Source organism: Falco punctatus (genome assembly GCF_963210335.1).
Source record: "Falco punctatus genome assembly, chromosome: 4".
Lineage (NCBI taxonomy): Eukaryota > Metazoa > Chordata > Aves > Falconiformes > Falconidae > Falco > Falco punctatus.
Window position 1 is genome coordinate 68,407,567 of NC_137583.1, and position 14,265 is coordinate 68,421,831.

The following is a 14,265-nucleotide window of genomic DNA, read 5'->3' on the forward strand; positions in this document are numbered from 1 at the left end:
GTTTAGCTTTAAATCTTTCAAATAAAGAACACAGTAATCACTTTGGAAGAAATAAGAAAGGAATTCAGTTACAAAAGAATTCAGTAGTTCTTTTAAAAGAACTGTATGTCTCAGCTTAAGGCTGATGAACTTTATTTACTTAATGAAAATAACAACAAAAAACATATAATATGATGACAAGAGAACTCAAAAATCCCAAATGTTCTCTTTGTATAAATACAGCAAAGATCAAGTGATTTTTCCAAATCTATCTTTCTGCAAATATTGTAATGCGCTCTGCTCCTAATTAAAAAAAGAAAAAGTGTAAAGCTGGTTTATTTCACAGTATTTCTGCTCTTGGCAGAACCCAATGTAGAAGTGAAAAGGGAAAGTTAACTAGATTTTCTTAACAGTCATGCAGTTCAACAAGATAAAAATATATGAAGAGTAGCAGGTTGAGGCTTTTATTAGCACAGCAGGTAACTTTGCTGGCTTCAGCATCTATGCCAGATAGTTAGGGGTTTTAACTGCTTGAGACTGCAAACTCTTCTCTTTGAATCTAATTTTTAAGTAGTATTAATCATACTTTCTGAGGATGAAAACTGCTAGTTAGAAGATGTGGTCTTGTGAAGTCATGAAAAATCCTGTTATCTCTTCCTGTCTGCTTCAGCCACTTAAAATGTAGTCTAACAATCCATATTTTTTTCGTAGCTTTTACCTCAGGTTAAATATTACGTTAAAAGGTATAAGAATGATGAAGACTTAAAATCAAGATATTTCCTGATAATACAGTAAAATGCTCTTTCCCCCCCCTCCCCCTCCCCCAATTTTTTCTTAACATTTTTATTGCTTCTTTAAATGTCTTTGCATTTAACCTCTTGTTTTGTTCAGCTGAGGAAATATTATTGTTAAAACAGAAGCATCCAACCTATCATTAACACATATACTCAGATGTATACAATAAAATTACATTTATCAGCAATTTTACCAATATTTTTATCTATATAAAGACTGTTTCTTAGGCTTTATTTTTACCATTCCTTTTTTTTTTTCCTGCCTAAGTTGACCTGAGTAGCCTTGTTAGGACAACTAAGAAGTAAGGTTTTGTCATAATATGTATGGGAGGAGTAAATTACCTAAATTCACTTAAATGCATTTGTCTTTTCTTTCAAGTTGTTTTTTATGTAGCTGTGTTCTAAGATGTTCTCTGAGCTTTTCAAAATACTGGAATTTTGTTGAATAACATCATATGTAACATTAAAGAAAGTAAATGCAGTTTAATGGCTATATTAATAGATTAGAGTTTGCAGTATGTAAATGCTAAAGTGTAGTGTAGTCTTGGGCTGGAAATGGAACACTTTCCACTTCAAGTTCAATATCAAAAATATATTATTATGTAATAGTATAATACCTAGATGTTAAAACAATGCCATTTACATATCTGCAGTGAGGTTGAAGGACTACAGGTAAATATGAAAGCTTAAAATGACAAACCCTTTGGGTTAAGTCACACAAAAAAAGTTGCATGTCAGTTAATTTAGAAGGTGGAATTTAAAGATTGCATTTTTTTCTATGTGAAACAAAAAGTTAAAAAAATATTTCCAAGGCATGCTATATATGATTTTTCTTGTATTACAAAAATAAGTATAGGTTAATATGCTTGAGAGTATATGGAAACTAAAATCACAGAAATTACTTTAGACTATATTGTATGAACAGCAATCTGATCATTAATACAAGTATACTCAAAGAACATTGATTAAAAAGAATTAAATCCAGACCTCTGTAATCACAGGCACAACTCCATATAATTTCTTCTTTAAATATTAAAGTATGACAATTGCATATAATAAATACACATCTTTCAGTAAAAAGGGGTGGGGGGAAAGCAGATATTTACTGTAGAAGGCAAGTATGTAGTTTTGCTAAATGATACCAAAAAGAATGCATTTGTTTTTATATTTCTTTGGGAAATAAAAGGATCTTGTACATAACATAATGGATTTAAAAAGCTCTCATTTCAGTCCTTTCTGCTCATACTTCTTCAAATTTCTTGCTGCTTTGCTTTTCCCTTTGTCTTGCACAGACCACCAGACTACACCCACAATCACATTTGGGAAACTTTCCTGACATGTGGTTTCTGCAGTTTCACTCTGTTTTTCATCACTGGTAGAAGATTCTGTCCTTGTATTTAGCTGTTTTCACAGATGATTACTGAAAGTCTTTTTTTCTGCCTGCTGCTGAATTGTTTATATATTATTCCATCAGTTTAATTAGACCATGCTCCTTTACAAAATGTAGAAAGTATAAGCTTCTCAGAAGAGAAATTTAACAAGTAGGGTTATAATCACCTAGAAAGAAAATATGTACATGTAGGAAAATATAAAATATATGCATTAGTTCATTAAGATGGGATACAGACTATCCTATCTCTTAATGAAACATCTTTCAAGAGCATGAATAATAATGCACAGATATCTGAGCCATGCAGAAAATCAGAATCTTTTTCGTGTATAGCAGGCCCCTTTCAAGTCTTACGTAGTTTACTGTAGTTTACCTGTTGCACAAAGCCTTTCTCGTTTCTTGAGCCAATATTTGGACACAGGGTAATGCACACCTCTGTAGTAACTTTCAAGAAATTGAAGTAAATGTAAAATATTTCATTTTCTTTCCTTCTGCTGTGTCTGATCATTTAGCTGTCTAGCCTCTAATACATACCAGGTAAGAAACTTCTGTGTAGAAATCATTCTCCGTAACCCGTTATCTACTGCCTTTTGTCAAATTTAGAAATTTCAAGACAGACATGAAAACTGATACTAAGAAATATTGGTTTTATTCAGATGACTGTAGATACATTTCCATTGTGGTATGCATGCACTAACAATGATAGAGAAACATTTATGCTACTATATCCATAGGAAGCACACTGTAAACCCACCTCCCTTTACATACAGGTCACATGGTGATAGATGTGGCAGAGCATTGGCTTTTTTTCCATTTCTTTCAGCTGCTTTTCTAAGTCACAAACCTGTATTGTCCTCCTTCTGCATAAACATTTAGATCTTCTTTTTATTTCTGTACAGACCTCTGTTATTTGTTCGTTCTGTTTTTTCTAGGACTTCAGCATGAAGTTTCCTCTTGGATACTACCCTTTTCCCACATGCTGTGGCTTCTGGTTTTAACCCTCACACTATATGACTTCAACCTCTCCCTTTCAGTCTCAAAAATTGCACTGCCTGTGATGGAGAATGCTTTGTTCCTGTGGGCTTACCCACTGCTTTTGCTTGGTTTGAGAAGAAACATCACAGCTAAGAGTTCTGTTTGGCATTTAGACCCAGAACTAAAAAAGATGAACTGCAGCATCTTCTGGGATTTTTGTTTACCAAGTCCATGAGCAATTTGATGGATTTGTTCAGCAAAGCTAACACAATACAATTGGAGTCTACTATGTTCATAAATCAGCCCCCCAAAAAAGAAATAAATAGAATCAAAAACCTTCTTGGTCTCAGGGCTGCTCCCTAGCCCTAGGAAAGTTCATATTACCCATGTTTGCACTTCCATGAAGTCCTAAGACCTTTGAGTCCAAAGGGGTTTCAGGAGAGTGGTAGTTTTTATTCAAAAGTCTCCTATTGACCTGCTGAAGGAAGCAAATTAAAATAATTCCATTTGCAGACCTTTCTTTCCATCTCTGCACATTTACCATCACTGAAGTGCACAGGCTAAAATTTCTTCTACAAAGTTACTGTTAACCATTTGGCCAGTCACTTTTACTCTCTATCCAGTGCAATAGCAGTTTGACACCAGGCCATCCAATGCTACCTGCAGATGTGCCACCACGATGTCACCAAGAATCCTCTGACCTGTTTTCATTTCCTATTTTCAGTACCCTTTGTGAAGGATACGATTTGGGCGCTAATGGCATATTTCTAGTAAGTAGTTCTGTAAAAATTAGATCACCATAAAAAACCGCCTGAAGTTCTTGCCCACAGTGGTTTCTGACCTGTATCTGTTTCATAATCAATAGTTATGTGCTTTTCCCAAGTCTTGCATTTTTACAGAAACCCATGTTAGCCATAATTAACCCATTCACTAGTTTCTATATCCATTGGACAAAGAACTTTAAGAAAACCAGTTGTCTTTCCAGATCCACATCTGAAAGGTTGAAAATCTAACAATGTTGGGCTAGATTACAGATTGTATAAAGAAGTCCTGATAAAACACAAATACTTATGCTTAGTATAGAGGTCCACTCAACTAGAGTAACAGATGGGCCCAGTCAAGTAGAAATGGCGATTTCTCCAAACTACATTGCAATACTTGCTAACCTCAGGTTAGACACTTGAAGTTCCATCCACCCCTTGTGGATGGAAACACACATCATTGTGTTTACAATGAAGTTTCTGAAAATGATGGCGCGTTGTGCAGTGTTGTCTTTCAAGCTGTGTGTAACTAGGCATCCTGAGAACCCTTTCTGGATCGTAGTTAGCAAAAGGTTGCTTAGTTACCCACAGATGGAGTCAACATGTAAAAACTCATTTAAAGAATTACATGTTTTCTATTCTGGCATTATTTCTGTCCATGAGGAAACTGAAAAGAGATTGTCTAAAATAATGTAGTATTACATGGTAGAACATCTTATCAAAGACAGCGATACATTTCTTTTCAAACATCTCAGCTTAACAGAGTGCGGTGAATCTTGGCGTACAGCATTGGTCAGTGCCTGTGTAACTTAATCAGTTAAGAATTTGTGCTTAAACAAAACTTAGATTTATACCCTGTGTGCTTTTAAGGGTACATGAAGTACTGTATGCTGCATGTCACTTTTCCAGATACTGCTAGTTTGTCTTTGCTTGAGGCAACTGAATGAATTCCATACCTGTTTAGTTCAGTCTCACAGTGCCAAAACTGCTGTTTTCCTGTTTTATACATTGACATGTAAACGTGTGCTTCATGATTTGAGTTCACTAATAAACACAAGAGTGATTATTCTTGTTGTCTTTCTCTAAACCCTTTCTAATTTTACTATAACTTTTTCAAGACGGAAAAGATACTGTATTCAAGACCAAGGCACACTTTAGTTATCTATTTCTTTCCTAAGAGCATACTTAGACATTTTTCTAGAGTTGTGTTTGTGTCCTTTAGTCATATTTTGCGTTGATTGTTCGTGCTCAGAGGTGCACCTGGTTTTCCCACAGTTGCTGTCATGACTTGTGTAACCTCTCCTCTTAAATATTCCTGGATACTCATTTGCATTGAAACAAGAAAATATGCTTTGTCTTAGCTGTCAATGTAGGAAATCGAAGACACTTATTGGAGCCTAAACGGGAGTCTGTTGCTGTTTTAAGATGCCCTAAGGTGTGTGAGACAACCACCTGGCCAATATGATACAGCGGATAAGGAGGGCTTGCACCCTTCTGGAGTGACAGCTTGAGGCTGTAAAGAATACCCTGTGGTATCTAAAATGACACGAGATACCTTTATTTAGATATTGAATTTCTGCCTAGGTGGTGGTGTGTAAATCAGTCTAACTCTCATACATCAATCAAGAGACTGCTGAGTTCTGAATTAGCCTTATTTCTTGGTGAAGACAACACAGCAGTAGCTGCAGTTTTGAATAATTATGTCATGCCAATCTCTTTTTTTAACATTTCCATGTAAATACAGCTTGAATATTTTAAAATAGTGTTTCTTTTGATTCTTATTTAGGATGCTGGGGAAATGGTTCGATCCTTTGTTGGTGGCTTGGAACTGATAGTCAATTTGCTAAAATCCAATAATAAAGAAGTTTTAGCAAGTGTATGCGCAGCCATTACAAATATAGCTAAAGACGAAGAAAATTTAGCTGTTATAACAGATCATGGAGTCGTCCCTTTGTTGTCCAAACTAGCAAACACAGTAAGTAACATCTAAACATATTATGCTGTATATATGAATTTCTTATGTCAGACTGCATTATACCCAACTAAAAGGTTATAACAAGAGCAGTAGAATTTGCAGCAGCTACTAGGAAGAGCTGTAGAATCCTTCTATGAGGTGTATATTGGACATGAAAGCACTCTGTGGCTAAATTGCTTAGGAAGATGAGCTTCATTTTCATACTCAGTGTTGTTGAATATTGTTTTTGAGAGATGCAGCTGCTGTATGAAAACAGGCACAAAGGGTCGAGAAAGCAGTAAATCTGAACCATGCAGAGAATCTCAATGGTGGGTCTGTATGTTAAGTTTTAATGCTTATCTAATTTCAAGTCAGTCTAAAAGCACCTCTGAAACAATATAAAAATTCACAGCACTTACAAAGAGAATAAGGGACTGCCTTACAGCTCTCTCCAGTTTTTAATTGTACTGCAGTTACTTGGCAGGCCTTAAAGATGTTTGAGAATATAATTCTGCTTTCATATGAAATTTTTGTTGTATTACATTGTCTTTCATTTATTATTTTTTTACCTTCTTCAGAACAATGACAAATTAAGACGTCACTTAGCAGAAGCCATTTCCCACTGTTGCAAGTGGGGAAGCAATAGAGTTACCTTTGGAGAGACCAAGGCTGTAGCTCCTTTAGTACGTTACTTGAAGTCAAATGATCCATCAGTTCACAGAGCTACAGCTCAGGCTCTATATGAACTTTCAGAGGATCCCAACAACTGTATCACCATGCATGAAAATGGAGTGGTAAAGGTAAGATGGAAGGTTTTTCTTATTTGGAGTTCAAATTATTGAAGGGGTTTGGCATGGTCGAAAGAAGACATCTTTCATTTGAAATAGTTCTTGAATATTGCTGTGTGCCTTGATTTTTCTGAATTTTATCCTAAAAATCTTTGGTTAAGTAGTGAATTAGGGACCAGTATTTTAGTGCTAAAGATTTTACAGCTAGGTAGTGCTAAAGATTTACAGCTACATATTGGGAATGTAAATATGATGCAGACATTCACCTCTAGAGTACTTGACTCTGACCTAGGCTGGTAGTGACATCACATCAGTGTTTTTCATTCTCAAGTGACTTTTGCAAAGGAAGTTGGGTCACCTTAATGGATAGTTGCCTACAGTGAAGAAAGACACCTAGGAACTAAGTGTAACTGGATTTTGGGGTCAAATTAAAACAGAATAATACTAAAGCTTAGGGTTTGGAGCTGTTTCAGTACTTAGTAAAACAGTTCAGGAGTACTATGTTCAGTACCCCACTTCAAGAAAGATGTGGATTAGCCTGAGCAAGTCTACTGAAGGGCCACCAAGATGGTAGGGGACTGATGCACATGACTTGTGAGGGAACTAAGCTCATCTAGCTTTGAGAAAGAAGGCCTTTGGGCAGTGATGTTTAACAGCAGCCTGCCAGTTATCTAAGACAAATTTATCAAGGCAGCTAAGGCAAGTTCTTTACTGAAGTACATGGTAGGAGGACAAGAGGCAATCAGTAGTCATAAATTGAATCTGATGGAACCCATCTGGATATAAGAAAAAAAGTTCTACCGTGTGAGGCACTGGAATAGTTCCTCAGAGAAGCTGTGGAATCTCCATCCAAGTAAATTTAGAGACCTGACTTGACAAAGCCATCAGCAACCTGGTCTGAATTCAGTGTTGACCCTGCTTTGACTAGGAGATTGGACTAGATGACCTCCTGAGATACCTTCCAACCCAAATGATTCTGTGATTCAGATAATCTGATTTTTATCAGATGGAAAATAATGAAAATAATAAGAAATGTGCAAAGTAATGATCGAACTTTGCAAACCACTTCTTCATTTTTTGGGGATAATTAAGCAGTATTCTCCAGCTTCTCAGTGGACTTTATTGAGCCATACACAGCATATTCAGTTAGGGAAAACAGCCATAGTTGTGATAGTGGGCTTCCAGAAATAGTCACCATCTAATGTGGCAGAAATCTTCTTCATTATACTTAGATGGGTATCTCAAAAGGAATACCATCAGAGGAACAGATTTAATCACTGTTTTTTAGATACTTAGGGAGATGTGTAGGATAAAGTGTCAGAATTCCACCCTGTATCATTCAAAAATGAAACATTCATTCCATGAACAGAAAATTCTCTTGAATTTTAGGTCAGGGCTACAAATCTGTGTGACTAAGAGATGCAGTGCTATCCCACACACCTATTTCAGAATTCCATGAGGTTTGACTACTTCTCTGTAGTTCATAAGATCTCAGGTTTTGCGGGGAAAGAAGTCTGTCTGCAAACAAAACTGGTTCTGTAATGAATCTTTAAAATGCAGCCAAACCTGATCAAGAATTAAGAGGTTAAAGAGCATTAAGATAAAAACACCCATGACTGCACATTGCCATGAAGTACATGGAATAACTCTTCATACCTGCTAAGTATCACAATATGCAAAAGTCTTGGGCAGGATTTTTGGAAGTGATTCAGAATTCAGCGAAATCACCTCTAACCTTAAAAGGCTGTGTTGTTTATTCATGCAATCAGCTGTTTAGTTTGGTAGACTGCAGTCTCCTCATAGCCAGAAAGTGACATAGCCAAAAAAGAAAAAGCCAAATACATTGATGGGAAAAATAAATATTATTCCTTACTGCCTATTTTGCCTACTGGCAGTACAAAATTAAATATCCTTGGAAGACACTAATTTATCTGAAGGAGTAGTTCTTGCAGAACCCAAAAAGCAGAAATAATGGAAGTCTGGTGACCGGAGTGTACTTTCAGGTAAACTAAATCAAACCAGTCAGATGGTTGGTGTCGTCCATACCAAAGACTGTCAGCCAATCCATAGTCAAATGTACTGAATAAGTGTAAATCGTAGAGATCTGTCCAGCTCTTCAAGCAAACTGCCTTCTATTCAGTGTCCTACTGAAGTCAGTGTAAATAGTGTAGAATCTGAAGGCCTAAGGTCATGCAGCAAATGTGTAACAATGAGGTATAACAATTTACAATTGTAAGAAATCCACTCAGGTGAAGAAATTATTTAAACATATCCCATAATTAGTGCTGAGCTACAAATAAGTAGGTAAGCTACATGGCATCATCTTACTCAGCGCCTGCAGATATTTCATTTTTCTATGTGTTTGTGTTCAGTTACATTCAAGTGAACATTCATGGAAGTTCTTAATTACAAATCTGCAGACATTTTATCTGAAGAATATGAAAGTAATTATATCTAAACAAATACTCTTCACAATTGATATTTCTGTACTGTGAATTATCCATATATATAAAAATAACATTTTATGGAAACTTTGTTCTAACATAATAAGTATTAATGGAGCTGTTACTAGAGCTTTATTCCTTTAAGTCTTTGAGAAATCCGTAACACAAGGCAAATTGATGAAATAGGTAAGTCTATACAGTAGGACCCTGGGGCCGTTCCCAGCTCTTAACTCCAAGTGCATAACCTGGCCATATACTGATTGTACATTAGGACTAAACCTGGATGCATACATTCTTGTCTGTGTCAAAAAAAAATGCAGGTGCAGAACTGGAACCACAATATGTATGAACAACTGGGAACCAGAACTGCGAGGCATGTTGCAAAATGCGTTTGCCTTTCCACTAGAATATAGCCAGAGAGAATCCAATACCAGTGTACGTGTTGAAGTTAATGTGGCTCAGAGATCCATGTTAATAAACTGTGAAAAACCTAGACCTTGGCCTGTTCTCCCTAGGCCATAAAGTGGCAAAAATGGGGGGTGTGGGGTCATCAGAGCAAACTCTCTCAAGCTATCTTGAGCTTTCTTACCTGTCTAGCTGTGGTAGTGTAGAGCTCAGTGTCAGATGATTTGCCTACTATAGACATACCCACTTGTGTGTAGTTTAGCCTTGCCCCTGTTTTTCAGGGACTGGAATTCTCCCACCCACAAGAGGATAATATCTACGGTCATCTAATATTTCTTACCCTAAATAAAGCCTGGTTTATTTAGCAGTTATCCTGCTGTGATATTTCTAACCACTTTCTAATGTTTATCTATTATGTTATACCTAGAATGGCAAAGCAGCACAGTGAAGCAGCAAATGGGCCTTTTTGGAGGTTTTATTAGACCAGCGAGACATACTAGTTCATATCCAGTGAGGATGCCCATATAATAACTGAAGCGTGGTAGGCAGTCTGGGAAAATATGTTCTGTTGGACCTGTGATAGTTCCTCCAGATGTGCTAGTCCAAGCGTGTTTGTTCTGTGTTGCCAGAGCTGAGCAGACCATGAAGCAAATCACCACATGCACCATGACAGCTCAGGGCACAGCTGGCCAATCCACCAACACTTATGAGCTTGACTTCTATGCTGGCACTGTTGGGATTACCATCAAGCATCAATTAGTGTTTGGAAGAGCTAAAGAGGCATTCCCAGATGGCAAGGAGAGTGGGTGGAGGAGATTTAGTTGCTCAGATGGTGAGAGTCAGTGCAGGACTGAATCCAGCCTGGTCTGTTCTGTTGGTCTGCCCGGCGCAAGGGAGACAGTAGTTGCAGCACTATGTCTGTGCTGTTGGTGTCTTTGCACCATGCTCCTCAGTGATGACAGCATGTCTGGGTGTTTTCATTCTTCTAGCCTCTCCAGTGAATAGTTGACTGCAGGCATACTTTATATTTATGTAGGGGTTGTTAAGTACAGATTTTTCCAGGACTAATCATATTTTTGCTTCTGAAAAATTTGTCTGGGTTCCTTTGATATTTTTTCATCCTTTTACCAGATACCTGGTGTTTCAGTAACCGTGCCCAGTTGGATTAATGTCACAGCTACTGTAGTTCTGACTAGGTTGCAAGACATGCATATTCTCAGGTGTTTTTCAGTACATGTTCATGTGCTATGTTCACATGCACAGGAAGTCTGATGCTTCAGGAAAACATTTACTCTGCATGAGTGACAGTTGCTGAGTGCTTGCACAGTTGGTCAGAGACTTTCTCAAAGCATCAGACTTTCTACCATTCACTACACAATGTGCATATAGATGTTTCTGTCCAGGAAACCAGGAATAAAAATATATAGGGAAAGAAATTTCAGCCAGATTCTCATATTTCCTTTTGCTGCTGCTGCGAACAGTGTTTGCTAATCACAAAACAACAGGTATATGCACACAGTTGTGAGAGAAAACTGGTGTTCCAAGTTTTCATGTATTTGTAACTACACCCAAAATACATTCAGTTTTCTCAAGCAAGGCTATGTGACAAAAAGGTTGGGAAATAACTGGTGCAGGTCAGCTGCCATGTGGAATTTTGAGTACACAAACAGGGTGCTTTTGGAGGAAGTTTAGAAAGGCAGTTTCTGAAGTTTTCCTTTTATGTTCCATTCCACACTCAGTGTTCTTAGGAGTGGGAATGGAACAATGGTTATGACCTGTGACAGATGAATCAATGCTTTCTTTCTACCAAGCACCAGAAAATATTTCCTCTTTCTGAAATAAAAATTCATGGCTGTGCTGGAAAAGAGATTTGTATTTTCAAAGACCCAGTAATGATGTATGGGACACTAGAAAGCAGGAGAAATTTTTAGACATCAGACTACAGAACCTGAATCAGAACAGGAACCTGAATTCAAGATTGGAAGTAGCTGTCCACAAATCAAGGGAGAAGAGAATTTCCGTGTGGGATTGGCAGTTTATAGCCAAGATAAGCAGGAATACCAGGCAACTTTCTTCACACTTGGAGTCTGTCACAATTAGAAGGAAGAGAAATAGGAAAAGTCACAGACAACTGAAAGCACCCAGCCATTGCCACATTCTTAATGGAAACTGCAGAAAATCTCTTAAAATGTAGTTGTTGCAAAGCACAAAGATAAAGATTTTTATAGGGCTGCTGTTTTCAGGTTAATTGTAGGTTAAGACTGTTCTGCAGGGCACAGGCAGATGAGAAAGTGTAACTACTTTAGTAATTAAAAGATGATCTAAACATGCTTTAAAGGAAGAATTCAAGTCATCTGAAGATCCTGAGAGAATACTTAAGTAATTGTCCTAGAAACCATGTTGCCATGTCAAAATAACACGATGCTTCTCTATGTTACAGACATGCTTTTTCTTGGTTATGTTGGCAAGCTGTAGGTTGGGATATGCTTCTGAAATGAGTGGGGATGGTGGTGTGCATAGGCATTTATGAAACTGCTCATAATGTCTTCTAAAAGGCTAGAGATCTTACGAAAGATTCAGAGTGTATACAAGTGAAAAACATGTGACTGATTATTCCTGGTCATTCTTACTTTGCAAATGAAGAAAGTTAAAAGTTGATCTATTGTGGAAGTTGATTTCTGACTTTTTAAATGATATAAAGGATTTGGTTTCGTGGAATATCATTACTGTTTCTGTGCAAAGACGGCTTAGGAAGTTTGAATGGCTTCATGACTACAGAGTTGAGACGAGTCTTTTATTATGGGGCTTAATAAGACCTCTGAGGAGATTATTAAAGTAATGAAAAAAAGTAAGAACAAGGGAAAATAAGTACCCAGAATCAGGCTATGGAAGAAAAAAAAAATCATCAAAGTCATCATTCAACTTTAAATGTTTACATTGTGGACATGCCAATCTGTTATAGTCACCCAAATTCTTGTAAGTGTCAAGGAAGAGGAATAGATTCTTTACTGTGTTTCATCATTCATAATTTGGACATTTGTGCAAAGATAACGCACCTCAGCCTCTATTGGCCGTGTTTTCTGGTCTCCTTTGGCTATAATGGGAGTGCAGGTTCAAAGGCCAGATCTGCACATCTACAATGTATCTGTGTTTAATGGGGTGAATCCCATCCCAAGTCAGTGGAGAACTTGTTTAAATGAATATACAGTCCAGTTCATTATTAGAGAGGAATGACAGAATTCTGAATAATAGTGCAATCAGGAAAAGCTATTTAAAAATGTATTCTTTTCCTACAAAAATACAGATGAGATGCATTTATATACTATGATGGTTCAGCAGTAACTGAAGCACACTTTGAACGTGATCTAATAAAGCCAGATGTTTTAAATTAGTGGATCTAACTAACTTGAATCCGGGGACTTTGGAAAAGCTCTTTGGAATATTAAGGTTGGAATCTTTTCATCTGGCTTTGGTCATTTAGGTATGGAATTTAAAGTAGTCTAAACCAAGATGTGTTCTGTAGTCAATGGAAAGAGAGGGAGGCACCTGCAGACTTGTCCTACCTGAAAATAGATGTCCAAGATATCTGGAAGGAACAGACTCATAAAGTGCATAGTTTTCTCCACTTAATATAGAAAGGACCCAGGTGACGAGCTCAGACTAAATAGCTAGCTTTCAGACAGCTGAATTTAAATTAATATCCTCCTGAATGTTGATTTTCAACAAGCTTGCGGTACAGGGGAAGTTGCAGGACTGGAAGAAAAGTAATGTGCCAATATTTAAAAAGCCTGAATAAGATTATAGTCCAGTAAACTGGACACTGTTCTCATGTTAAATAATCACAGGTACATACATTATAATACTAGAAGGGATCGTTTAGTGATCTAGTCTGACTAGCCTTGCTCATACAAACCAGAGATGTTGCTTCAATTTATTTCTGTTTGGAATAGAGTATATCTTTTAGGAAAACACTGACTCTTTACTTAAAAAATTCCAGCGATGGAAAATCCACTAATGCCATCATAATTTGTTCCAGTAGTTAAATACCTTCCCCATAAAAACATTTGCACCTTATTTGTAGCTTAAGGTTTGTCTAACTTTATCTTATGCAGTTACATAGATGGTACTGTTGCCTGGTAAACTGAGAAGCCTTACATAACTTCTGTTCTTATATACATTCTTACTAAGATCAAATTACTTGTCACATTGTCATCTTTTTAATTAGCTAAGCAAGTGTAATCTCTGATGGAATTTATGTCTGTTTAATTCTTGAATTATATTTGGGTGTTAGTTCTGAATTTTTTATTTTTGACCTTCCCTTTTGGACTGAATTTCAAATACTTCAAAACAGAATTCAGTATTCCATTAATATCTGCCTGAATACTTAAAACAGGTGAAATAACTTCGCTGTTTCGATGTAAGCTCTGAGCATCAGAGAGTTTCATTACTTTTGTTTGTCCATCGTATTGCCCTCGAAGCTCATCATCAGCCAGTTTTCTACTCTGATTTCCATATCTTTTTGGAAATTGTTCCCCAGGTTAGACCTCTGCATGCTCTAATCTTGGCCCTCATGCACAGGAGTAAAAATTAGGTAATACTGTTAATGGAAATCACCAGTGAGTTTAGATCTTGTGGTTTAAATTGATTTTTTTTTTCAGGAGATTGTATCAGATTTTAATTGTTGTCAATATACTTTATAAATGTCAGATCAATTAGGTCTCATTTTTTTAAGAACAATTCACAACTTAAAAACTGACAAAATGTATTCAAGCATT

General features: G+C 36.8%; 1 protein-coding gene across 1 annotated transcript in view; it reads left to right on the forward strand.

Annotated features, from left to right (window-relative positions):
- The window catches only part of ODAD2 (outer dynein arm docking complex subunit 2), an 85,401-nt gene that overhangs the window by 52,658 nt on the left and 18,478 nt on the right, over positions 1-14,265 (forward strand). Inside the window, exons 17-18 of the mRNA XM_080386043.1 lie at positions 5,686-5,874; positions 6,432-6,653. Of these exons, the coding sequence (XP_080242169.1) occupies positions 5,686-5,874; positions 6,432-6,653 (411 nt within the window). The remainder of the gene's footprint in view (positions 1-5,685; positions 5,875-6,431; positions 6,654-14,265) is intronic.